The following is a 26724-nucleotide window of genomic DNA, read 5'->3' as shown; positions in this document are numbered from 1 at the left end:
CTCCTCTTTAATCTTCTGACAACAGACTCCCTTTAAAAATAAAATAAAATAAAAATCTGTAAACAGTTGAACTCAGGTCAGTGAGTCCAGGTTAGGCTAGTTTACTTTAGTCAGTGTCACAATAGCGTGCATCCTGCTAACTGGATCTGAGGTTGAGGTTTTGGCGTCATAAATAACATCTCCTGCTTAAATGTTCTAATCAAGAGCTTTTTTATTTCCATCTGCAGACGTTTATATTTGTGAAGGCTCTGTCCCAGGACATCCCCTCACAGAACAGAGCAGGCATCAATAACAACAGGTCCGACCAGGCACGCGACGTTTCTCCCGTTGGTGCGGTAGCATCTAATCTCGGCGTGCTGCTTTTACTGTCTGTGGGTCTTGTTATGTTTGAAGTTTTCTGAATTTTATTTTGAGTTTCCTTGTTACTCTTTAAGATCCTCAGCTGGTGATCTTGTAACGTGGTATTCTGGATGGTAAATTGGTTATTAATATTTGATTCTTTGGTTTGGTCTAGCCTCCCTGGTGTCTTCTCGTATCTTGCGCTTATTTCGAGGCCTCTGTGTTAGGAGTCTCTGGTCGTGTCCAAATTCATGGGCTGCATCCTCCTGAGGACCCAGCCTTTGCAGTCTACGTGGGCCGGGTCCTCAGAAGGTCGGGTAGACCGGGAGTAAACGGCTGTGAAATTGGACGGTCTAGCCTTCTGATTAGCGTCACCGCTGTCTCGGTGGAGTTTAATAAACTCGGCCGTCTGCTCCTTGCTATCTAAAATATAACAGGACACTGGCATAAATTCTCGACCATCTCACACTTCTGTTTAATCAGTTTTCTATTTGACGTTTAGTCAGCTGTGTAAAAACCAAGGAGGAACCCACCCAGGGGATTAATAAAGTTTTATTTTATCTAATCTAATCTAATAACTTTAATCTCAGCCAAACCGATTTACTCACGAACAAACAAAACACTGAAAAAAGCCCAACAATAACATTTTTAGGATATCTAAGTGACTTATATATTACGTTTAACCCGAGTAGCGAAACTCCGCGGTGGTTCCCCAGGTGTTTCCACTTCCCCCTGTGACTGCCTTCCGTGTCTCGCTGTGTATGCATTTCCTCGGTCTCTCGTTGCTCCTTGTTACATCATAGCCATTTTTCCTGTGCTGCCTGGATTTTGTTTCTTGATATATTGGACTCTGTTTTTCCTCTGATTTGTATTCATGTGTGAACTTTTAGTGGTTGCTTTTGAACTCTGCCTTTGCAGAGAAAAATATATAAAAATGTTGAACATGCTATATAGACTGAAAGCAACACTGCCCTGTGTGTGAGAGGAAAAGGACTGTAGAGTAATGTATTATTAAAAGTGTGAGCTTTTTCAGTAGGACTGAAAGAGTTGCTATATTAATAAAGTTTACCCGATTTGTAGTCAGGAAAGAAATCCAGAATAATTGCCATCTGCGTGAGTTGACAGACGATCAATATCACAGTTCCATCATTAAGACTAGAGAGAGTCTGATGGACTATAATTCAGTATGTAATTAAATTAATGTTTAAAAGACAGTTTTAGTTTTGATTCTTTATGCAATGTCCTTCAAACATAGGCTGACATAGATCCACCTGATGCTTGCTGTAGCTGCATGTAATGAGATCTCCCAATGCGCATTGGTAATAAAGCTTTGACTCTTCATCTGACTCTTCTTCTCCAGCTGGGATATTAAAGGATTGGTGAGTTCAAGGAAGTTACCTCAACAGGCCATAGATAATCGTGATAACTGCAACATATAAAGAGGATGCCACACCTGAGTTTGAAGTTGCTAACCTTCATTCTAAACAAACTTAAACAAAATAGACAAAGCACCAGAAATGTGAAAGAGACTAGGCTAGCAGCTCAATTGGCTACAGTACACAGACCTTCCCTTCTTAAGTTAATAGCATGAAGGAAATTAAGCTAGCAGTTAGAAAGATGAGCAAAGGAGTAGCAGCAGGGAAAAAGGATGGTGCAACAGAGAGACCAGGAAAGACGAAAACTTTAAACCCTCCTAGTATCCAAACACAGGAGTCTGAGGGACCTTTCAGGAATGGTGCCATTATTTTCCAGAGAGCTGATTGGTCAGTAGGTGGTGATTTTATACCTGCTGATCTCTAATCTCAAGCATGATCTGCTCAGGAGCAGGTTAGATTACCATGGCTTTGTACAGCAGTGAGAAGTGATGCACCTTTGTAGTACCGAAAGCCCAGGGTTAACCTTGTACTTACCTGGATAAGCCAAAGTCCTGCTTTGTAGTACAGGCCTCAGGTACCATCTATCTTCTACAGCAAACAGTTTGGAGGCGCGTTACCAACAAACAACCAGTTTTTGCGTTTCAGTCTCAGTACCAAGTGCTGGGAAGAAACTTGTAGTTATTAATATAATTCTCTCAAACTATTATAATTTCTAAAACGTAGCTCAGATATTTGCAGATCATGGCTACCTTTTAGTTATTTTCATTTAAGGAGCTCTCAGTGCAGTGAAACTGTCCCAGCGATCGTTCTTGATCGTCTGGTTTAAAATCCTCTGTGGTGCTGATCAGAAGTAAAATTATAAACACGTGTCATCGTCCAAATACTTGAGACCTGACTGTATGCGCACCCAGAAGCATTCATCCTCCACCAAGACCAAAACGATGTCTCGCGCTTTATAGAATTTCACCTGATGGCTTTTGCATAAGCCTGCTGTGAAACGGTCAGTCTGCCGTAGCTAAAACACTGAAAAACATCAGTTTGGTCACATTATTCTTGCAGGAAAAGCAGCAGGTAATGACCTAGAATCTTTTTTTTTCTTTTAAATGTAGAAAGAAAAGAAGCTGAGCTGTAGCATAAGTGCATGCAGCAAGCATTTCTCAGCCAGGCTGTTTATTAATAGCCATGGTTTCTTTATTCATGAGGAGGCTTCGAGTTCAGACTGATGATGTCAGTGTGGGGAACAAATCGAGCCTCTAACTCACTGATTAACAAACAGCTTTGTTTTTTTGTTTGGTTGTTGTTGTTTTTTTTAAAACAGCTTGTTTAAAGCAGGGATTGATTTCTCTGTTTGGGGACTTTTATGTGTTTCTTTTTGTCCTCCTAACACGGCTAATGGATCGACCCGCTCGCTGCGCAACAAAAGGTTACAGAAGTTTTTCATTAAATGCAGACAAGTAGGGCCTAAGCAGGCCCTATGTTCAGTGTGAATTCACTGAACAGTGAACAGTGAATTCACATCAGGCTTCAGAGAGCGAGAGAATAACATCAGCCCTACTTGAGCCGCATTTAAAAAAACAATGGAGAAGCACGGGGACTGAGGAAGCAGACACATTTTAAAACCTTCCTCTCTGCTTTCTTTGTTTGAAGGTCGGATTATGCTTGTTGCCTTTTGTTGAACGGTTGACAGCAGAGAGCAGGAAACAAGACTGAGAGGGGTAAGCGATAAATAATTATAAAACAAACTCAGAAACATCAAGTGTCCTTTAGAAACTGACTGAAAGTCATCAGTACGTCCGGTGCAGTGTGGAGGGTGTTATATAATAATTTGGCTTATGTTTAAAAAAACAAAACAAAACAAAAAAACATGCACATCACATACCCAGAAAAATCTAGGTTTGAAAACATCACAAACTATGAGACTGTAGGCATCACCTATGTGCATATTTAGTGCAGCAGATAACTGAAACAGTCTTTCTAAAAGTGGATACGAGCGCCAGCGTTTGTACATTTGTTACTCCCAGTTACTGTTCGACCTTTCTAAATTTCACAATTTTCATTTTTTTTAATCTTAAGAAACGGCAGTTTTCTTTCAGGTTTTGATTTTGACTACATGTAAGTCACATTTATTATCTAAAAATATGTTTGTTATGCCGGGTAACTCATGCAACTAACCAAAACTACACGATGAAGTTTAAGGTTAGTCTGCTGTTCTACCCTCTCCTACTTTAGGCCAAGGTAAATAGACTGGAGTTTATAAAGTACTTCACTCTTCACCTAGCACCAGTGTTAGATGTGACGTGTTCCAGAGTAAAATATTAGTGTAATCACATTACATTTTTTTGGTAACACGGCAATGTAATGTCCTACTGAGACGGCTCACCTTTACTTTCATTGCATGAAAGGACAGGAGCACGAGAGCAAACTGCATCCAAGACAGAAACAACAGCACTGAACTCTCCCATGGAGGACACTTTTGCCCAGTCTCTTTCTTACTGTTTATAAATGAATTTTTTTTTTTTTTACATTATTCTTTTGGCACCCAAATCATGAACTCTGACTTTAACTGAGGCAACTGAGGCTGTGTTGTCCACCAAGGGCTCAAGTAAACTAAAATCTGAAGATTGGCGAGATGCATCCATTTTTAATCCTGCAATTTCACCTGTCTGTGTATTTTTCACAGACAAAACACAAAAAAATCCATTTGGGTTCACTGAGGCTGCTCATCCTGGAGTATTGTATTTATAATTATTTATAATTCAGAGGATGTTACACTGATGCACACTTACATCCCGAATACTCAGATTTTCTCATTAAGAGAGCTATTAATTATTTACATTATGAGCACAGAAGTCCAATCCTCATAGTGGTTGCATGAATGGATTTATATCCTCACAACAAGGACACACACACACACACACACACACACACACACACACACACTAATGTATAGCAACACATTCGGGGGAATAGACTAGGCCATTGATTGGCTCTCTTGCTGTTGCTATGGCAGTTTAAGCTGCTCTTCTATTGGTCAGGCTTCAGACCAGGACCCGTGTCGGCTGTCTGTCAGCATCCCACCGTTGTCATAGCAACACACAGGAAGCAGGGTGGGAGGAGGAGAACGGTGTGGTTGTTGTTGTTTTTGTTGAATCCCGCAAAAGCAGAAGAATTCCTCTGTCTGTGGTCTGTTGTGCCTTTTGTTTCTTCCATTTCCTAGAGGATGATCACATTTAATGATGCACATTAAAAAAATAAATTCTTTATCTGTTTACACACACACACACAAAAGTTGCAGGGTCACTGGGCAATGACCCCCTAATCCTCTGCCAAAAGATTATTATTAATATGACATGCTGGGATGAATAGGGGATAAAATAAAATCGTAGGGAGTGTGTGTGTGTGTGTGTGTGAGTGCTGTGAGCCTGTATGAGTGCCTGAAATCCTTTTTTTCCCCCTTTTTGTGGGACTGTACTGCACATTTATTCATCATCTTCTTCCTTGCAACTGCTTCATTGCAATTCTATTGAAATGCAAATGCCCATCTGGAACCCCCCCGCCCAAAAACAGCATTCGCTTTTAGCAAGGTTGAACTTGTTTATTTAGCCATCTATCATTCATTAACCTGAAAACATACTGTCATTATTATGTCTGCTATAAAATTAAGGGTTTAATGCTGTCATGAGGCAGTGCTGCTCAGTTTGCTGGCCTTAGACTGTGCTTTGAAAATTGATACGATATTTTCATATTAAGTGAGTAATGGGAGAGAAAAGACAGTCAGCCTGGGGGGCAGATATGGCCTCCTCTCCCACATGAAGAGCTCTGAGAGTTTGTGAGATTTTGGCTTTAGGTTTTGATGCTTGGGCTGGATGTAAAATTGATAATGCAATTGCCCTGATGATTTCGTATGAAGGTATAAGGACTCGAGAATGATGGGAAAGAATGAAGATCTGTAAGTCTGAATATATTGATAGTATGAAGGTTAAAGTTTGCATGGCTTCATTAAATGTACTAAAGTTATTGTGCATAAAAAATCAGCTGACTATAAGGTGGTCAGGTGGGAACAGTTCTCATGTTTTTTTTGACTTTTTGTCCTTTTCTGCCTCCTAATTTACAGCTTTTTGCTGTGAGCTGCTCGGTGAGAGAGCGTTGTGGACTTAGCCTCCACTTTGTGTCCGGCAGGATCAGGATTTGTTCATTTGACACATGCTCACAGCTGTGTTTGTCCAGCCTTTCCATTCCTTTTCTATTATCTTTTTTTTTTTTTTTTTCTTTTTTAAACACCTTCCCTGCGGGAAAGTGAGTAGGACAGCATGTTTACCTGCTCAGTGTTTGACAGCTGTGAAGGCAGAATCACTTAAAGCACTGCAATGTGATGGACTAGGAGGAGTTCTGGTTGTTGGTTTTTATGGATGTGTTCCTATAAATTGGAGTGGAGTTCGGAATAGTGAGAACACCAAAGCAGAAGCAGGAAGGCAAACCGGATTCTTAAAGAAAAATTTGCAGTTTATTTGAGGCCGAAGAAGAATGAAAAACAGAAGGCAGAAGGCAACAGAGGAAACTGACTAGAATTAAACTGGGGAAACTAAAATACTGAACACATGCAATCGTGAACATGGGGAAAATAGAATTGATATTGCAGGTGAAGCGAAACTGAACACACTGAACAGATGAGATGAGAGACTGACAAACTAAAACAGGAAACACACTCAGACGCAGACTAAGACACATGGGCTTGACACTGGGACCTGGGGAGAAACTGAGGTGATAGCAAGGGACACAGAGAGGACGAGAGACATCACGGGCTGGTGAGAACACACATGGATGCACATGACAGACAGGGGAGCCAAGGATGAAACACAAGGAGGAAAACATGGAAACAACTAACACACAGCTAAGACAAGACACAGAGGGAGGGGGAGCAAGACACACAGAAGGAAAGCAAATGCAGACACAACTGGGGAAACCTTAAACTCAACATTAGAAGAACCAAATCTCAAACATAAAACATCTTAATAAAGCAAAGAGTAAGAGATCCCAAAGTGAACTATTGTTATAGTTTAAACCCTAAATATGTGACATCTCAGGGCTTTAAGAAGAGCAAAATAAAAAAAACTTGAAAACATGAAGCGAAACACTCAAGATAGCTACACGCGGTAAACCTTTATGATGTGGGAATGGTGGACTGCATCTGATGCAATAGGTGGAGATGAATAACGGTCCCGGATAGGCTACTTTGAAACCTACCGCCTCTCAGTACAAAGGCATTTTTTCCAAGCTGTGTTTTTGACAGAACAGAACATTTAACCGAATTTACTTGATTTAAATGTATTATTTATTTAGTCAATTAATTCTCAATAATTTAGCATTAAAATGCATGAAAAAATGGATATTGCCATAAAAAATTTATGGAGGATATTTGCAGTTTCTGCAAAATTGCGAGCGTTTCTACAAACAAGAACAATCCACGAGAGACTGAGGCAGTGAACTTCCCGGGGGTATACTGTAGTATATAATAAATAATTGTAGGTGACACTATATAATTAGGCTAAGGGTATAATTTTCTTGTAATTAAATAGAATTCAACTTTATTTTAAAATCACAATGTAATTGTATTTACATACAAATATTGTGTAGGTGACTCGCTCTAAATTATGATGATAACAAATCCAGTTTTATTTTACAAGAAACAAAGAAATAATTATACTGTAAATATATTAAAGTTCTGTATAATTAACCCCAAAAGTTGATTCTGTTCATCTGGACGTAGTGTGGGAGAAACGTTTCATCACTCATCCAAGTGACTTCTGCAGTCTCAGCTGACTGCAGGTTTTCCCGACCTCAGAAACGGTACATTTGCACAATAACTAAACCTTGCCCACTGAATGAACAATGGGCTGTGAGGTCAGTTCCTTGATCATTAATATGCAAATTGTCATGACCATTGATCAACAACCTGTGTAATTAAATTTAGGTATTGCACAACTTCTTGTATTTTACAAGAATGGGAACATAAATTATAATGTGAGTACTTTGAAGTAACTTGTTCAATTTCATAGTAATTTCCCCATCTTGCATTGTAAATACGTTGTACTTTTTGTACTTGTTAACTTTATTCTAATCCAAGCACAGCACTGCAGCAAAAACTTTTAGGACAAGAGTTAATTTCCTAAAATGTGAAAGTGCTCCCACGTTATGCAGAAAAGTTCTGACACTTTACAAAATTACTTTGCTGTTCGAGAAGAGAGATCAAAGGTCAAATGCAGAGCAACAGCAGCCAGAGATAATAATGTTTTAGTACTTGGCTCCAGTCTTGAGCACTTTGTCAAACATGCCAAAGCAGTTTTCACTTCCAGTTATGTTTTTTTTTTTTTTTATCAAACCCTTCATAACCTCAGGGAGGCAATTAATCAAATCCTGAGGGTGGAAAGTGAATGACGCAAGTGGGGGAAGGGTGGGAATAGGAGTGGCACCCAAACCAGGTGATCGAGAGGGAGCGGACGGGAGCTAGAGGTACTGAAGGTGAGAAGGGAAACAAAGCAGGCAAGAGGAAAAGGAGAGGAGAGCTCATGAATAGGAGAATAAAGTTCCCCAGACAGGAGTTACATAAGCACCTCTGACCCAGAAACCTTCCACAACCGGACTGAACTTGCCCTGAGAGGGAGAGGACGAAAACAGCCTGAGGAGGGAGGAGAGAGGAGGCGTGGGAAGGAGGTGAAAGAGGAGGGATTTGTTTAACGGATGTGTACATCCTTTTACAGCAGCTGTATGCGTATTGTGAATTAAATAGTTTGTGACTTGTGCATAGGTGCATGCTTTTACAAACCGGATTCCAAAAAAGTTGGGACACCAAACAAATTGTGAATAAAAACTGAATGCAATGATGTGGAGATGGCAAATGTTAATATTTTATTCAGAATAGAAGGTAGATGACAGATCAAAAGTTCAATCCGAGAAAATGTATCCTTTGAAAGGAAAAATATGTTGATTCAAAATTTCACGGTGTCAACAAATCCCAAAAAAGTTGGGACAAGTAGCAATAAGAGGCTGGAAAAAGTAAATTTGAGCATAACGAAGAGCTGGAAGACCAATTAACACTAATTAGGTTAATTGGCAACATGATTGGGTATAAAAAGAGCTTCTCAGAGTGGCAGTGTCTCTCAAAAGCCAAGATGGGTAGAGGATCACCAATTCCCACAATGTTGCGCAGAAAGATAGTGGAGCAATATCAGAAAGGTGTTACCCAGCGAAAGATTGCAAAGACTTTGCAGTTATCATCATCAACTGTGCATAACATCATCCGAAGATTCAGAGAATCTGGAACAATCTCTTTGCGTAAGGGTCAAGGGCGTAAACCCATACTGGATGCCCGTGATCTCCGGGCCCTTAAACGATACTGCACCACAAACAGGAAGGCTACTGTAAAGGAAATCACAGAATGGGCTCAGGAATACTTCCAGAAACCATTGTCAGTGAACACAATCCACCGTGCCATCCGCCGTTGCCAGCTGAAACTCTACAGTGCAAAGAAGAAGCCATTTCTAAGCAAGATCCACAAGCTCAGGCGTTTTCACTGGGCCAGGGATCATTTAAAATGGAGTGTGGCAAAATGGAAGACTGTTCTGTGGTCAGACGAGTCACGATTTGAAGTTCTTTTTGGAAATGTGGGACGCCATGTCATCCGGACCAAAGAGGACAAGGACAACCCAAGTTGTTATCAACGCTCAGTTCAGAAGCCTGCATCTCTGATGGTATGGGGTTGCATGAGTGCGTGTGGCATGGGCAGCTTGCATGTCTGGAAAGGCACCATCAATGCAGAAAAATACATTCAGGTCCTAGAACAACATATGCTCCCATCCAGACGTCATCTCTTCCAGGGAAGACCCTGCATTTTTCAACAAGATAATGCCAGACCACATTCTGCATCAATCACAACATCTTGGCTGCGTAGGAGAAGGATCCGGGTACTGAAATGGCCAGTCTGCAGTCCAGATCTTTCACCTATAGAGAACATTTGGCGCATCATAAAGAGGAAGGTGCGACAAAGGAGGCCCAAGACGATTGAACAGTTAGAGGCCTGTATTAGACAAGAATGGGAGAGCATTCCTATTTCTAAACTTGAGAAACTGGTCTCCTCCGTCCCCAGACGTCTGTTGAGTGTTGTAAGAAGAAGGGGAGATGCCACACAGTGGTGAAAATGGCCTCGTCCCAACTTTTTTGGGATTTGTTGACACCATGACATTTTGAATCACCATATTTTTCCCTTAAAATGATAACTTTTCTCAGTTTAAACTTTTGTTCCATGATTTATATTCTATTCTGAATAAAATATTGACATTTGCCATCTCCACATCATTGCATTCAGTTTTTATTCACAATTTGTTTAGTGTCCCAGCTTTTTTGGAATCCGGTTTGTAGATTAGCAACACTACTATGAAGCGTTTTGTTAGCGTGAGAGTTATATTGATTAACACACATGAATGAAAGGTTAGACGGGACGTGGGGGGAGCAGGCAAGGACAGACAGAGATTTGAATAATGGAGGCAGCAGGAAATGAGGTGAAAGACGAGGTAAGAGTGATTTAGAAGGAAGTCGGGGCTGGTGGGTGCTGACAGGTGTGCACAGTCAGACGCAGAGGAAAACAATAAAGAACAAACAAGGACGAGCGCAAAGAAGGACAAAGGCAAGGCGAATTTATTTACCTGAGCTTCAAACAGAGGCCTGCACTGGAATGCAGATGAGGAAAGTAAACAAAGCAGTGGCTGGTGAAACCTTTGGGAAGATTGATCACTTAATGAAACGTGATGAATCACTGCATTGTTACAGATAAACAAATATAAACCGATAATGTATGAGGATGCTTATAGAGGTTGTACAGGCAGAGCTGAGGTCGCTTGAATGGATAAGAATGCTTAGATCCAGCCTGCTTGCAGAACATGTATATTGTATCAGCTCAGTCAATTCAAGTATTTTGGGCAGAAACACCTCACTAGTTCTGGGTTTGGACCCCCTTTTATCTTCAGAGCTTCTCTAATTCTTCATCGGATGGATTCAACAAGGTGCTGGAACCATTGCTCAGAGATTTTGGTCCATGTTGAAATGATGGCATCATATAGTTGGTGCTTATTCAAGATGATAATCTCCCTCTCCCCCACATCCTAAAATCCTGTGTTGGACTGAGATCTAGTGACCGTGGAGGCCATTTGAGTTTGAGATGATCTGAGCTGGAAGCTGATTAGCTATTTAAATAGGTCTGCCTGGTGAAGAAGCTGGTGAGTGTTTATATCACGCAGCTTTTTTTTAATTCTTGCCATGCCAGTGAACCAGTTTCTTTAAACAACTACTAGAAATTGCAAGAGAAGTAGATTAATGACAAATTTGCCGAACACAAGATCACAGCGTTACTTGCTCAACTGAAGGGATCTCCTGTCCTGTTCTTTGCTTACATTTTTGTCTGTCTTAGAGACTGTGGTGCCTCTGAAGAGTGCTGCATGAATAAATAAATATAGCTTGCTCAGTTAAGTTGGCAGCCTGCTGCAGCAGATTGTAAAAGGCTGTCGTAAAAGGAAACAGAACAAACATCAAATGGATTGAAGTCAAGTAAGGATACTCAAAATCCCAGGTAACAAAACGCGTAAACCAACAGATGAAAGATTTGGGTCATGCAGAATTAGCGGCCATCAATACAGAGCACAGAGTTGTAGACATTAGGGTTAACAATGTGGGTTTTGAACACCTATTAGAAATGGAACTTATATGTCAGACTGGGGAATCACGCTGTTAAAAATAGGACTATTTGAGATTGACTCGCTGGAAAACGACTATTAAAAAAAAATGTGTTGGCTTTGTGCTGTTATTGGGCCCGAGGACTCCACTGCCCATTCCCTTTTTAAATGGCTCATGATCAGACACAAAGAGAGTGATTGATATATATATATATATATATATATATATATATATATTAGAGCTGGGCGATATATCGAGTTTTTAAAAAATATCGATATATTTTTATACGAGATATAAGATGTGACAATATCCTTTATATCGATATAGTCTATGTTACGTTATAACTATACTTGTGGAGCCGCAAGTTTGCCTCTCTTTCGTCCACTTTTGTCTTTACGCAACATTACTCGGCCTCACCCCTCCTTCACTGAACACAACTCCCCCTCCTCCCTCATCGCTTCACCTGCAGGAAGCGACAAGATGGACACGGCAAATCTCCGTTAACGAGTTACTGCGCATCGCCCCGTGCGTGGGGCTGGACGCCGTCAACGTGTTAGCTAGCTAACCACGCTAACGCCATGCAGCCCAGAGGCGCTGCACAGCCTAAAATCCTTTCATTTTCTCAAAAGTTGACAGCGCGCCTTATGTATGAATTCTGGTTGTGCTTGATGGCCGCGAAGCGATTTTATGTGGTACACAGCGCTCAGCAATCTGTCAAAAAATGTTTTAGTACGACTTTGGTAAGCTACGGTGCTGCACCGGTTGATGGATTGTCAGAGCATTACGGCTACCGAGGAGCCTCGCGGAGTGATACGTACTGTGCTTCAACGTAATATTACCCTACTGTGTATAAGGACCATAAATGGCACCTGTTAAGAGACGTGGTTACGAAGAGGATTTCAAACTCAATGCTGTCAGTCACACAGTAGAAGTTGGGAACAGAGCAGCTGTGAAATCTGTCTTTGTTACTATGCTCTGCATCTTTTAGTTTACATTTTGACTGCACAATTGTGAGCTTTTTGTTGTGCACAAAAACAACATTGTTTTCTTTTATTTATGGAGCATTATTATTTGCATTATTAAATGCTCATAATTTATTTTTGAGTAAATTTTATGTACATCTATGCTCTATGTTAATAAAAGTGCCGTGTGACATCTGGGACACAGCTTTGACTAAGAACTCTCTTTTTGTTCTTACTTTATGGCTTAAAAAAATATCGAGATATATATCTTATATCGCCGTCCAGGTAAAATATATCGAGATATGAATTTTGGGTCATATCGCCCAGCCCTAATATATATATATATATATATATATATATATATATATATATTAGGGGTGCAACGATACACAAAATTTTCGGTTCGATACTTTGGTGTCACGGTTCGATATTTTTTCGATACAAAAAAATGTTCATGCCTTTTTAATTTGTCATTTATTAAAATTATAAATATATATTTTAACTCAAAAGTACAGTTTTTAAATGTAATGTTGCTGAAACAACATAATAAAAAAATAGATAAATCGATCTGATCGAGAAATCACTCATCTTTGGAAAAGAGAGTTTATTACAGAGAAATGTCTCTTTCCAAAATAAAAGCTATACTATACGCTTCTTCTGGGCTATATTCTCAGCAGCATATTAAACATATCCCCATAAGGAGAATCATGTGCTAACGGCTGTCTAAATGACTCGGGTAAAGTTTGTAGCATGCGTGCTTGTTGTTTTTGTCTGCTTCCACTTGTCTTTGCACTAGGATGATGTTGCCGTAAATGTGCAGTCATATTCGTTGTGTTCCCACTAGTGCTGTCAGCGTTAATCTCGTTAAAATGACATTAACGCCACAACACGGCAAATCTCCGTTAACGAGCTACCGTGTATCGCCCGTGTGTGGGGCTGGACTGCGTCAACACGTTAACAAGCTAACTGCGCTAACGCACTAGTTTCCACCAATTGAGCATTGCGTGGCACATCCGACATACTGTTTTACTTTTGTCCATGACGTGCTTACCATCAGGGTCATACGTCACATGAAAACCAAGATAGTTCCAAACGCCAGATCTGAATGAGGGTGGGGGAGGTTCAATTTCGAGCTTAGCTTCTGTCTTGCTAGCTTGCGCTGCGCTCAGTGGATCTGCACTCGACAGTGCAGCCTAGGCGGAGTAGTCGAACGCAGATTCACTGAGCGCTCAACACAGACAGCATCGTCAAAAGAAAAGTTGATAAAATAAATACAATTTTTTGTATTGTTCGATACATATGCGTACTGAACCGAAAGCACTGTATCAAACGGTTCAATACCGATACATGCATTGTTGTACCCCTAATAAATAAATAAATAAATAAATATATATATATATATATATATATATATATATATATATATATATATATTAGGGGTGCAACGATACTCGTATCGGTATTGAACCGTTCGATACAGTGCTTTCGGTTCGGTATGCATATGTATCAAACAATACAACATTTTTAATTTATTTTATCAACTTTCCTTCTGACGATGCTGTCTGTGTTGAGCGCTCAGTGGATCTGCGCTCGACAGTGCAGCCTAGGCGGAGTAGTCGAACACAGATTCACTGAGCGCAGGGCAAGCTAGCGAGACAGAAGCTAGGCTAGTTGCAACATGGCAAATTGAACCTCCCCCACCCTCATTCAGATCTGGCGTTTGGAACTATTTTGGTTTTCATGTGACGTATGACCCTGAAGGTAAGCGTGTCATGGACAAAAGTAAAACAGTATGTTGGATGTGCCAGCAATGCTCAATTGGTGGGAACTAGTGTGTTAGCGCAGTTAGCTCGTTAATGTGTTGACGTCTTCCAGCCCCACTCATGAGGCGATCCGCGGTAGCTCGTTAACGGAGATTTTCCGTGTTGTGACGTTAACGTCATTTCAGATTAACGCTGACAGCACTAGTGGGAACACAACCAATATGACTGCACATTTACTCCGACATCATCCTAGTGCAAAGACAAGTGGATGCAGACAAAAACAAGCATGCATGCTACAAACTTTACCCGAGTCATTTAGACAGCCGTTAGCACATGATTCTCCTTATGGGGACCTGATATGTTTAATATGCTGCTGAGAATATAGCCCAGAAGAAGCGTATAGTATAGCTTTTATTTTGGAAAGAGACATTTCTCCATAATAAACTCTCTTTTCCAAAGATGAGTGATTCCTCAATCAGATGCAGGGCTCGCAAAATCGCTAGCCCGACGTCCTGGGGCTTTTTTCCAGTCGGGCTACCAAAATCTATCTCTGCCCTGCCCGTCGGCCTATAGTAGGAAGGAAAAATATATGTCAATGCTTTTGCATTCTTTCGGAAATGTAGCTGGGTAATTATGTCATTGGCATCGGTGAGCCACTGTCAATGTGACATATTGAAATCGCGTTTGAATTTGCGCTTGTTTTTTGCTTTCACTTTGCAATCGCGTGAACTGTGTATAGAGAGCGACAGTACTGATTGGTGAGTGATGATAATTTGCGCACCAATTCCTCTGACATCGTCTTATCAATCGTTAGCTTACTATGCAAACATGACAAGTGAAATCTCCCGCAGCAAGCTTAAACATGTGAGAGGTTGATCACGCAGAGAATCGCTGAGCGTTATGTTAGTGCGTGTGTAAAAGCAGCAGGATATATATTTTAGTTCTGCTGAGCCAAATAAGACAGGTCAGGGTGAAGAAGTGACAGCCAAAGAAAAGCTTACCACAAAACGGAAAAGTTATGACAAATCAGACTATAAGGCAAAAAGAAAGTGCAGCTTTATGGTTTCATGGACAAAAGAATTTCTGTGGCTGCAATATGACGAGCTAAATAACCAGGGCTGCACAGAAGTCGTCCGCAGGTGCGCATTCGCTGTCAAAATAAAAACCTGCACAAGATAAGAAGTTGCAACGCGTGTTTGCGTACATAAGATTTTCAGGAGGAGGACAGACATTTGTTTAGAACTCTTAAAGATGTCGAAGAAGCTCCTTTAAGCAATTACTGTGATGTACCTCCACCTCCAAAGAAATGTCAGAAGGAGTCCGAACCACAAAAGAAGCGCGTATTATCGGAAAAGTGGTTGCAGGAGGTGAGCTGGCTTCAAACAAATGATGAACGCACAGAGATGTGGTGCAGAATGTGCCGTGAAAATTTAATAAATGACAAATTAATAAAAAGGCATGAACATTTTTTTTGTATCGAAAAAATATCGAACCGAACCGAACCGTGAATTTTGTGTATCGTTGCACCCCTTATATATATATATATATATATATATATTTATTTTTATTTTTTTTACCTTGCATCTGCCTTTACTATCCCTTAATGCAGCATATAGTCAGCTGCGAACAAGTTTCACAGCATATTGTGCATCTTCATACCCTCTTGGGTTTGTATTACTGTTTTCAATAATGCATGCGTCATATCAGTTTTAAAACCTTGAGGGTGGTTTCACAGCTAATGCAGACCTCCATTTGGTGGGCTCTACAGTGCTTAACTTCAACTCTTATATTGTTCCCTTATCCCTTTTCTTCTTCTCTATCCACAGGTAAAACCATGGACCTGGACAGTGCTCCATAACCTCTCTTGCCCCTCACCTCCCCCCTGATCACCTTTTCTCCTCCTCCATTTGTCCTCCTTCCCCTTCCTTTTCTCTACTACCTGTTCACGATGACAACCACACTGGAGACGATGCTGGCACAGCCTGACCTGGAGCTGGGCCCTGATCGGATGGACGGCTGCGAGGCCGCTCGTGGGCATTACAAAGTGGTTCCCTCCGTTGTCTGCTCGATGTGTTGTCTCTTTGGCATCATTTACTGTTTCTTTGGTGAGTTGAACAGGTGATGTTAATGCAGCAGCAGTTGTTCTTTGTTCTATTTAAGACCTGTTGTTGAGGTCATGTGTTTCTGGCTCTTTTTTTCAGGATATCGCTGCTTCAAGGCGGTTATGTTCCTTACGGGCCTGATGTTCGGCTCCGTCGTTATCTTTATGCTCTGCTACAAGGAGCGCGTGCTGGACACCCAGCTGAGCGTGGAGGCCTCAGTGGGCATTGGCCTGGGCATCGGGACGCTCTGCGGCCTGGTCACCATGCTGGTTCGGAGCGTGGGCCTCTTCATGGTGGGCCTGCTGCTTGGCCTGCTGGTGGCCGTGGCTACCCTGGTCGGCATGGAGGAGCTTTCTGACAGCCCGCCGCGCTCTGTCTGGGTGCCCCTGGGCGTGCTGCTTGGCCTGGGCATGCTGTTTGCTGTGCTCACCCTGCAGTGGCAGCGTCTGTTTACAACGCTGTCTACAGCGGTGTTCGGGGCAGCCGTCATCACGGTGGCTTTGGACTACTTCGTGGAGCTCTTTGCCCTTGTGCTGTACATGTATGAACGGATTAAAGCAGAGTCTGGAAAGCCTGTGTGCTGGATGACATGGGTGGTCCTCGGGGTGTGGCCTGCCCTCACCCTGCTGGGTGTCGTGGTCCAGTGGAAGGTGACTGCTGAAGGATACTCCCATACCAAGGGTGAGGAAAGCTGGTTCCAGTGTATATTTGTGGTGCTTGGCTCTGGTTTGCTGCTGACTGTAGCAGTTCACCATTTTTCTTCCTAGAAGACATACCTGCAGGAATGAGTCTAAAGGAGAGCAGGGGGTTCATTCCAGTATATTTATTTAAAAGATTTATATACTAATTATTTAGCACATATAGATTTTTAAAACAAAATATAAATCTACCTTTAAATTATGATATAATCTTATAGATTATGGTGGCAATAAATAAAATAATGTATCTTTTGTTGTGGGTTTGAAATGTATATTATACATTTATTTATTTATTTATTTATATATATATATATATATATATATATATATATAGAGATATAGATATAGATATAGATAGAAACTTGTAAATAACGCATGAAAGAATGAAGTTACGTTGAAACCAAGCACACCATTGTTTTTCTTGTGACATTACCAATAAGTTTGATGTGTCACATGGCCCTCTTCCTATTGAAAAAAACAAAAGTTGTATCCAAGATGGCCGACTTCTAAATGGCCACCATGGTCACCACCCATCTTGAGGAGTTTGCCCCCTCACATATACTAATGTGCCACAAACAGGACTTTAATATCACCAACCATTCCCATGTTATTATGGTGTATCCATATAAATGGCCCACCCTGCACATTAGATAAAGCTAACTCTAAAATGTGAGAATTATCTCACACCAAAACAAATGATTTAATGTTCATTTATTACATCTGCAGTCTAAACTAAATGTGTTTGGGACATGTAAAATATAGAATTTAATTAGCTAAACCAACAATAAGTTATTTCAAGGTCCATGACAGCTATACCAGAGTTTGGGATTTTCCCACCTCTCAAATTTTACTTTAACCCTGGCCAAGTATTATTGACCAATCAAGTTTAAGCAGGCTTTGCTTGTTTGCTCGTCAAAACTCTCTTATTAAGAGGGAAAAAGGAAAACGCATGCTGAAATTTAAACATCAATGATCTGAGGATAGTTACACCTTTTCTTAGCTTTTTTAAAATTGATAAACCAAGACAGGTGGATACAACAGGAAGTCTTAACCTGGATATCCGCTGGTTACACACAAAATATTAGACATCATTGCCCAGATACACCAAGAGACCAGGCAATAGTTGACATATTCTTAGAATTTTAGAGCAGCTCTGGAGCTTTTCTGCAGTGATTTGGTTCTAAATGCAGCATTTACAAATACAATAAAAGCCTGAATTTTGTTGCTCTTTAATGGAACTCCTGTATCAGCTTGTAATGTCCTGACTAGACTTCAGCAGTTTTCAGCAGAAGTATATGTTATATTCACTTCTGACAAAATGCATTCATTTAAAAAAAATTATTTGGTCATTTGAGGGTCGAATATTTTTAAGATGTCGTGCATCTAAGTGAGAATCTCTTCAAAACTCAAATCTGATCTGATCTGAGTTCCTCAAGAGCACCCATAAAGGTCCCTAAGTTTTTAATAAGATGAACCTAATTTTCACATAGAAAAGTATATAGAATATAGATAGATATCAACGTTGCCTCTGTTTTTAGCTTTGAAAAACAAAAAAAATCATCTTTCCTTATTAGCCTCCCTTTGTTCTCCTCAGTAATCATCAGCCGCCAGCAGCGGAGGATGCAGGTAATGCGCATTCGCCAGCGGGATGACCGCTACCGCAACAAGAAGAAGAAGAAGCAGCAACATGGCTCCTCTTCACACCATCAACACCAATCCAAACAACTGCACACGGAGCCCGCCTACCGCCGCAAACCCAACCCTATCCGCCGCTACGATACCGACGTCCTCTCTCCTGTGAGGACCATTAATGATACTGTTGAATGAAAACTTTTGGCCTTGAAACAAATAGCACAGTTATTTAAAGGAAATAGTCTGTCACTGAATTCTAGAAAAAAATAGAAATCAGTGTGAAACCTTATATAACAATACCCAAGGTCATTATACAATAATAAGATATAGACTGTCCTAAATCATATATACTAAATGCTTATCAATATCCTAAAAATAAGACTGATCAAGTACCATTGTCAGATATCTACCATTTAATTAAGTTACTTTATAGCTAGCTGGCGAACTGTCCCCATGTGAGCTGTCACTGAAAAACGTAAACATCAGTTGTATATGTTTTGTTGGTCCTTTACATGATTTACTGATGGCTAAAATTTATTCTGTTTTAAAATATATACAAGTGTCATGTATCATGTTACCTAGTGAACCAATATAGCAAGCTAGCAAACTAGAATTTCACCTTGGCTCACCCTTTGCTGACAGATTCATAGTAAAAAGAAAGTACACACTCTTTGAATTCTGAGGCTTTACATATCATGATAATAATTGATTGTTTTTCAGCCAAGGACCCTGAAACCAGGCAGTCATTGTGTAGAATAAGTAGGTAACAGTAGGTTATGTGACCACAGTCAAACATTGTTTTAACCAGATGATCAAATTTCCAACACGTTTCAATAGCTTAGAGGCAACCAATTGGGCAAGTAGTGATTTTGAAGTTATCCTGCCATTTGTTAAGACTGGCAATAAAAAGAAGGAACCAGACTAACTTCATAAACTCTTTGTTCTTTCTAGAGCTACATCCAGAGTTTTAGAGATCGGCAGGTACAGGCACAGCCCTTTCCAGGCCGGCTAGTCGGGGGCTCCCATGCCGTAGTGGAGATGGGCTATGACTGTGGATCCACAACGCCACTCACTGGAGCAGCAGGACCTTCGCTACGGGTCTAACCACTCCAGAACCTCCCAGATGCCTGAACATACCACTTACCCAGAGAGATGTACGTCTCTATAATCACACCTGTGCTAGAACAAACCATTACACATCTAAGAGGATGGAAAAAATATATAGGGCTGGATTTACCTGAAATGCAAACACATTTGACTGTTTCCCTAAATAAATTTTGGATTATAAACCTCTTGCTGGAGCCACCAGCGTGGTGCCGAGGTTAGCTGACCTCTTTTCATCGTCCAAACGCACAAATGCATGCATGTACTTAACATCACAAAAACCGCAGCTACAATTTTAAAGATTGATGTGGAAGCCCAAAACAACCTGCTGGACTCATCCCCAACCTGTCTGCCACCATCTCAACTCAAACCAGGGATTGGAGCTTCAGTGCAAACCCTCCTCAGGTTCTAACAAAAATAATGAAGATTCGTTGTTAATAGTTTCTACCACTGATGTTACAGAAGCAAGTGGAAGTTGAATTAAAGGTCCAGTCAACATTGTCTTTAAAGGGAGGTAATGACCCTTCACAGCAAACTGAGATCCTCTATTTGCTCTCTGTGCCATCCGGACTACATACATCCTCTTTGAAATGAAGAAAGATTTCATAACTGTCACATTTAAAGAGGGGAAAACCCTTTGCCACCCTTGGTGCTGGACGACACACTACTTCAAGCGGCCAACTGCTCTGAAGGCCAGGGAATCTGTTTAAACGGGTGCCTTGCCCCTCCTTGGACTGTAAAGTTCAGCATCAGGAGAGCGGTTACTGGCAGATATCCCACCAGTGGCTTCTTCTTGCATTAAAAGTGAAAAAAAAAATTCAGTGAGGGGTGGTAGCCAGGGAGCTACAAAAAGCAGGGTTAAAAGACTTTTTAGAGGTGAGCTTGTTGTTTTCACAGACGTGTGGATAAATGAGGTTTTATTTACACTGACACCTCAAAAGATCTGATTTTGCGGATTCTCAGTGCTGGAAAATATAAATCTTGCTCATTTTGTGTCCTGAACTTATTCTCTAAGAGATCAGTTTTACGTGCAAAACGGATTTTCACTCTACCATTTACCTTTGTGTAGAACTTGGCAGAGGATGGTCAATGACAGAATAGCTGAATTTTTTTGTTATGCCATGAAAGTGAATATAAATTTAATTTCATTTGTTAGACAGCTCATTTACCATAATTGAAACAGGATCAAGAAAGCTAATGTTATCAGATAAAATAATTATTTATTTTTATTTAATAGCTGTATGATAATGGAGGTAACATAACTGAAGAGTGGCAGAAATTAGTGCCAATGTTACATTTTTAGTTTCTTAAATATGATTAATTTAAAAAGAATTAGTTTATTCCAGTTGTCGTGGCTGTAGTCATTATTTACTGATACAATAGTGTTAAGAAAGTGAAAGCTTGATTACAAATAACGACACTAATAAAAACATGGCGGGAATTATCATTGATGTTAGCATGATAGGCTAACTAATGTCAACTTTTTAAATAAAAACTAGTTAGCCTGCTTTACTATGGAAGCAAATTAGCCTAGCTTGCTAGTATTCACTTTTTGATTCAAATAACAGTTTATCTGCCCTGTAACCAACTTTTGAAAAGATAACAGATAAAGATTTAATAAGTAAATCTGAGGGTTTTTGTTTTGTTTTCTAGTGTTCCTTTAACATTTACATAATATTTCAGGGTTATTATAGCTGTTTGTTTGTTTGTTTTTTTATTTAACCTAATTTAACCTGAGCTGTGTAGGTAGGTTTGATTCATGTAAGAAACTGATTGAGAGATTGTGTTTCAGGTATTTGTTATTTTCCAGTATAATAAATTAAAAGGTTTTCTCAGTGATGGTTTTAGGTATCTGTCAAACGAAATCTCAGAAATGTGCCTGTTTGCACCTTAGACAGACCCAGCTGAGGTGCTAGTGTAAACAAAGCTCACAGGTCTGAGTGACAAAATGGACTAATGGCCATAGAAACTTGTATTTAGAGCAACTCTTTCCATCATGTGCATTGACCTTCTTTATTTGGGACAACATAACATTTTTGTCACCAGTGAAAATGTGAATACTTTGTTATTGTTGCTGCCTTTTTAAAGGAAAAGCAGACACATGACTGCGGAGGGGGGGTGTTTCTATTTCTCACCTGACATGCATGATCTCACCCCTCCGTCCACCCAATCCTGTGTGGCACTGAACACCCTGCACCCTTTCATGTACATCGATGTGAAATTTGTACATAAAAAAACACAACAATTACTACCTTTTTTGGGTGGGAGTTGGATTTTTTTTCCTTTTTTTACCATTTGATTGTTATATTTAAACACTTTCTTTTCTTAAAAGTCACATTTAGTGGTTTCTTTCGAGTGGGATGTATTTATTTGTTTTATTTATTTTCTGTAAGGAGAGTGCAATCATCACTGTAGGCCAGTAACTCCATGCTTTTATTAAACTGAATTATGACTATGATCATTAAAGCATGTGTTCCAATGGGCCTGTGTACAATAAAATGTAAAATGAGTGGTCTTTTAAAGCAATGCCATGTAGGCACGAAACATAGTCTATTGTTGGCTCCCTCATTTCTTTCTTTCGGCCCTCTTCCTTAACATCTCATATATCGCTCTTCTGATCTTTAACTTTATCTCCAGACACCTTTTAATCTTCTCCTCCTCATCATCTGTACATTTTAGTACAGATACGCATACACATACAATTTAGCTCATCCTTTATATTTAATTTTTTTTTTTTTTTTTAAATGTGACGCTCACTTTGAGTGATAACTGCTGGTGACACAAAATAACCAGGTCCTGACTCACCAATAAGAAAAATAGATACAGTTGATCGACATATGACAGGGTGGCAAATACGTTAAAGAGTTACCTAGGCAACTGGAGCCTAAGATATGAGTGAATTGCTCACTGTGTGGATGCTCCTTTACAGACTGTTGAGCAGCCTGAACGGGCACACTGCTTTTAGCAGAAACATGTCTGATCTTTCCTTTTGCTAATGTTTATTTAAGAGAATTTCACCCAATTTCTGAGGGTCTTTTTCTTTTGTTTTTTAAGAGAAACTCGCCGATTGCCACGGAAAAATATGTATTTTGTGTATGGTTGCTGAAAGTTGCGGCAAGTTTCACTGCTACTTGGTAAGTATTTGGGTACAAGTGGGTGACTTCCACACAAATTCTGGGCAGCTGCAGAAATCTGCTAGCTATCAAAGCAGTGCTAAGAATGTTTTTGGTGCATAGTAATTTTGTGACCAATTTCATCTTGTGCCAGTTGCTGTGAAATCAGTTGCTAAAGCCAGTCACCTGGTCAGTGACCAGTTGCTAGGAAAATTCCAACTGGTATTCCAAGACCATTTGGTAATTTGTTGGGGGCAAGTTCCTGGCAGTTAGTTAGTAGTATAAAATGGTAACAGACCAGCACTTCTGATTGCACTGAAATCCTCCTGATTGCTAGCAGGTTGCCAGACGTTTGTGCGGAAGAGTGTAACCTGTCTGCAAACACTTCAGGTTTCACTACAGAGTGAAAACTACAGAGCAAGTGTCTGCAGACAAGTCACAATGATCCATGCAAATGAGAGCTGACCGCAGCAATCTGCTAGTAATCAAAGCAATTACATGGAATTGTTGGTGTAGCATTTTCTTCATGACCAGTTTAGCCCAATTCCAGCCAGCAACTATCAGCAACCATTTGTCAACCAGTCAGGGAATACAACATTTTCCAGTGTGAATGCTCATGGAGATTTAGGCACACAAATTATTTGAAACATTTTATTTTAATTGGAAAAAACACCAATTTAATCTTCATATAAGCTTTTATTCCAACAACCAAACAAATGTGTGTGCTCATACATACATAGGTGAGTCTGTGTGTGAGATTGTATGTCTCTGTATGTCTGACATTGAATCAGAAGTGGATGCTACATTTCTGTCATTTGACTCTCGAAGTACCTTTGCATGCTGATACTTTACATGAGGGTATCATGAAGTCCTCTCCGAGCTCTTGAGACACACACGCACATATACGCTATCATTCACATTAACAATAAACAGCTATTACTTTTCCACACACAGCACATATGTCTGACCCTTACCTGACCCCTGACCCCCTAACTGCTGCTTAGATCAGATTTTGGGGCCATCACTGTCACTGTCATCGACTTCTTCACTGACAGAGTGACCCAAACTGTCTAATCCCATAAAATGTTCTTCTATCAATCAATTAAAAGTTAACACAAGTTCATGTTAGTGAAGTCAGTTAGTTGGCCTACTGAAAAAATCCCACCACTCAATGATCAAATAAGTTTAGAAGCACAGCTTTACAATTATACCACCAAGAAAAGACAGATTAGTGGGTTTTTTTATTATTCTTCTCTCCTGCCAGTTGTCATATTTTCTGCCGTTATATTGATGACTGGATTTACTCTGGCTCACTCTGTAGGAGAAAAACATTAGAAAGATTAAACCGACCGATTTTTATCAGATGGCTTCTCTGTGTGAATGCTTGTTAGCTATCTGAAAGCGAGCAAAGGCTCTGCCCTAAACACATAGAAACTACAACAGCACTGACAGAAAGATTAAAGTAGTTTTTATATTTATCCAGAAAAAAATAGAAATTTTATCTTGTAACAAAACTTTAAAGCTGCTGGTGTAGTGTGTTCCCAATGGTCGCTACGTGTGGATCACAAGGCATCACAGAGGCGAGTGAAGTTGTAATTTTACAGGCTGACAACTGAGGTCAGAGGTCAAACTACCATCTACCTCTAAAGGTGACTGAAATCAGGTAAAGGGCTGGGGGCATTTTGCCACTTATTTTGGCAACATTTTCAAAAATAAGAAAAAAGGGCTGCTTCTGAAAGAAATTTGCTGTTTCATTTTGCCACTGGGGGCCATCAAAAATCACTAAAAAAAGTGGTTCAAGCTTAAATTTAAAGACTTCAGTTTCTGAGCCTTTAAATAAATGAGTGAATTGTGAGAAACACTGAAGTGACTAAAACTGAATCATCATTAATATAAAAATATTTTGAACAGGCTGAGATAATCTTGAAAATCGTCACACAGATGATAAATATGGGCCAATGGGGTGGGAGGATCGATCAGCTGTATCTGGTCATGCATACACAATTTTTGCCATTTGCTCATAATTTTTATTTTCAAATCCAGCTCCACAGACTAGCTTTACCTAATTCACGGATCAAAATAATCCTTTTTTATCTTATTTGGGAACTTTTGCTGCCCATCAGTTCATACTCTGCTTGATATAGTCACAATAAAATAAAATAAAAACAGTGGCTATAGAGCAAAATTATTGTTAGCATATGCCCTGAACTTGTAATCTTGTGGGCTTTGAATTGATTGCTTTAAAGATGGGGAGCAGGTCTGTGACCACTCACTGTCGGTTAGATCAACTCAGCCATAAAAGGGCAGTAAGACTGAGTCAGTCTGTAATTTGACCAGGTCAAGGTAATAATTACCTATAATCTGTTTTCGTCTGCAAACACAGAAGTTCACATTAACTATTTAGATTTAGAGTCCATTCACAATATCACAGATTTCAAACAGAAACACAGAAAATAATGTTAATAGTCGCTGTTGGACAGTGATTTAACTGCAAAATGACAAAAGCGCTCGCTCTGCAGCCTTGCTTTTATGTAGGAATATAACCCGTATACAACCAGTTGAGTTGAGTCCTCTTTTGTGTTCATCAGTGTGGACTGATTCAAACTGATATCAGCATGTTGCAGTCTTGTCTGAGAGTGCAGTCAGAGGCTGGCTGCAGGTTTTTGGAGACAGGTTGCCTGGTTGCTGTAACTACTTGCAATCAGTAGCTGAATGCAAAAAGCACTTTTCAACATAAGCACCAGACAACTACTTATATTTCATAGTCTGGTGTCACTGAGCCATGAAAAAAGCTGCTCTAATTCTTCCTCTTCTTATAATTCACTTTGAAACGAAGACCTAAGAACTGGAACATTTGTTTGATGATGAATTTCTTTTCCTACATTTTCTAAAACAAAACGACCTGTCAGGACTCTTAAAAAAGAAAATTTCAAAAAAGAAACAACACACACACACACACACACACGAAACTTCACAAAGGAATAAAAACATGAATAGATAAAATTAATAGTATTTTACCCCATAGTCATCGCGATCACCGTCCGGATCTGCAATGGAATCGGAGTGTTTAACTTTGCATGCTCCCTAGCACCATCTAGTGGTAGCTGCAAACAGTACTTGTGAGCCAGTTGTAAGCAGGGTGAATACAGGATGGAACGTCATTTCTGCTCAACAGTGCAACAGTCCTTTCAATCACTGCTATAAACACCACAGCTTCCTTCATGTTCTTGTTATTTTCAGTTACATCAGTAGTTCCCAAACTTTGTTTTCAGAATCAGAATCAGAAATACTTTATTTATCCCCAAAGGCCGACTAACATACAACAGAGTAGAGATGGCACGATACCACTTTTTTATGTCCGATACCGATACCGATATCATAAATTTGGATATCTGCCGATACCGATATGAATCCGATATAGTGTGTTTTTTAATCAATAAAACGTTTTTTTAATATCTTGCTGCATTTTGTATAAGTTTATACTCAAGTTTAAATAAATAACAACACTAAAGCTATTCTGTTATACCTGTATGTAAAAAATACACTGCGCCCAAAATATTTCATAGTTCAGCAAAACTGATCAATCTAATAAACGTAAACCTGCTCCAACCTTCCTATTCTGGTATTTTAAAGAGTACTTAGCAGAAATATCAAGCAACCTAACTAATAGGGTTGCAAACTCCCAGCAAAAAAAAAAAATAGGGAACCACCCCCCACCCTCCAGCTCATGATGCTTAATCGATGTAATCAAATTTAATTTGATGCAGGGGGAAAAATGCACAGAAAGAAATTATTTTTCAAGAATAATTAAATAGATTCAACATCTTTCTTCAACAGAATTGCAGACTGCACAGATGGTATCTTCCCAAAGGAAAAAGTAGTATAGCTTACTAGGGTATATTAGACTTAACA

The 26724-nt window shown here is 39.9% G+C and overlaps 2 protein-coding genes across 2 annotated transcripts in view; one reads left to right on the top strand and one right to left on the bottom strand.

Moving 5' to 3' along the window:
- The first annotated feature begins 1010 nt into the window (after positions 1-1010).
- tmem198ab (transmembrane protein 198ab) lies at positions 1011-26569 on the top strand. Its single transcript, XM_085150390.1, has 5 exons — positions 1011-3430; positions 15990-16268; positions 16365-16946; positions 18558-18760; positions 19547-26569. Exons 2-5 carry the CDS (start codon positions 16112-16114, stop codon positions 19697-19699), a joined length of 1095 nt encoding a protein of 364 aa, XP_085006516.1. The 5' UTR covers positions 1011-3430; positions 15990-16111; the 3' UTR covers positions 19700-26569.
- The window catches only part of LOC146491638 (uncharacterized), a 16913-nt gene continuing 12602 nt past the window's right edge, over positions 22414-26724 (bottom strand). Inside the window, exons 7-8 of the mRNA XM_085150391.1 lie at positions 25831-25859; positions 22414-24127 (exon numbers count right to left, since the gene is read on the bottom strand). Of these exons, the coding sequence (XP_085006517.1) occupies positions 24113-24127; positions 25831-25859 (44 nt within the window). The 3' untranslated portion in view covers positions 22414-24112. The remainder of the gene's footprint in view (positions 24128-25830; positions 25860-26724) is intronic.

Source organism: Neolamprologus multifasciatus, chromosome 23, assembly GCF_963576455.1.
Source record: "Neolamprologus multifasciatus chromosome 23, fNeoMul1.2, whole genome shotgun sequence".
Taxonomy (NCBI): domain Eukaryota; kingdom Metazoa; phylum Chordata; class Actinopteri; order Cichliformes; family Cichlidae; genus Neolamprologus; species Neolamprologus multifasciatus.
Note: the sequence above shows the minus strand (reverse complement) of the source record. Positions and strands in the feature narration are given on the sequence as shown.

Bases quoted from the DNA above. Each gene is read 5' to 3' on its own strand.
- tmem198ab (XM_085150390.1), top strand. From the start codon at position 16,112: ATGACAACCACACTGGAGACGATGCTGGCACAGCCTGACCTGGAGCTG. The intron at 16,269-16,364 runs GTGAGTTGAACA...TCTTTTTTTCAG, and splicing joins CATCATTTACTGTTTCTTTG to GATATCGCTGCTTCAAGGCG. The intron at 18,761-19,546 runs GTGAGGACCATT...TGTTCTTTCTAG, and splicing joins ATACCGACGTCCTCTCTCCT to AGCTACATCCAGAGTTTTAG.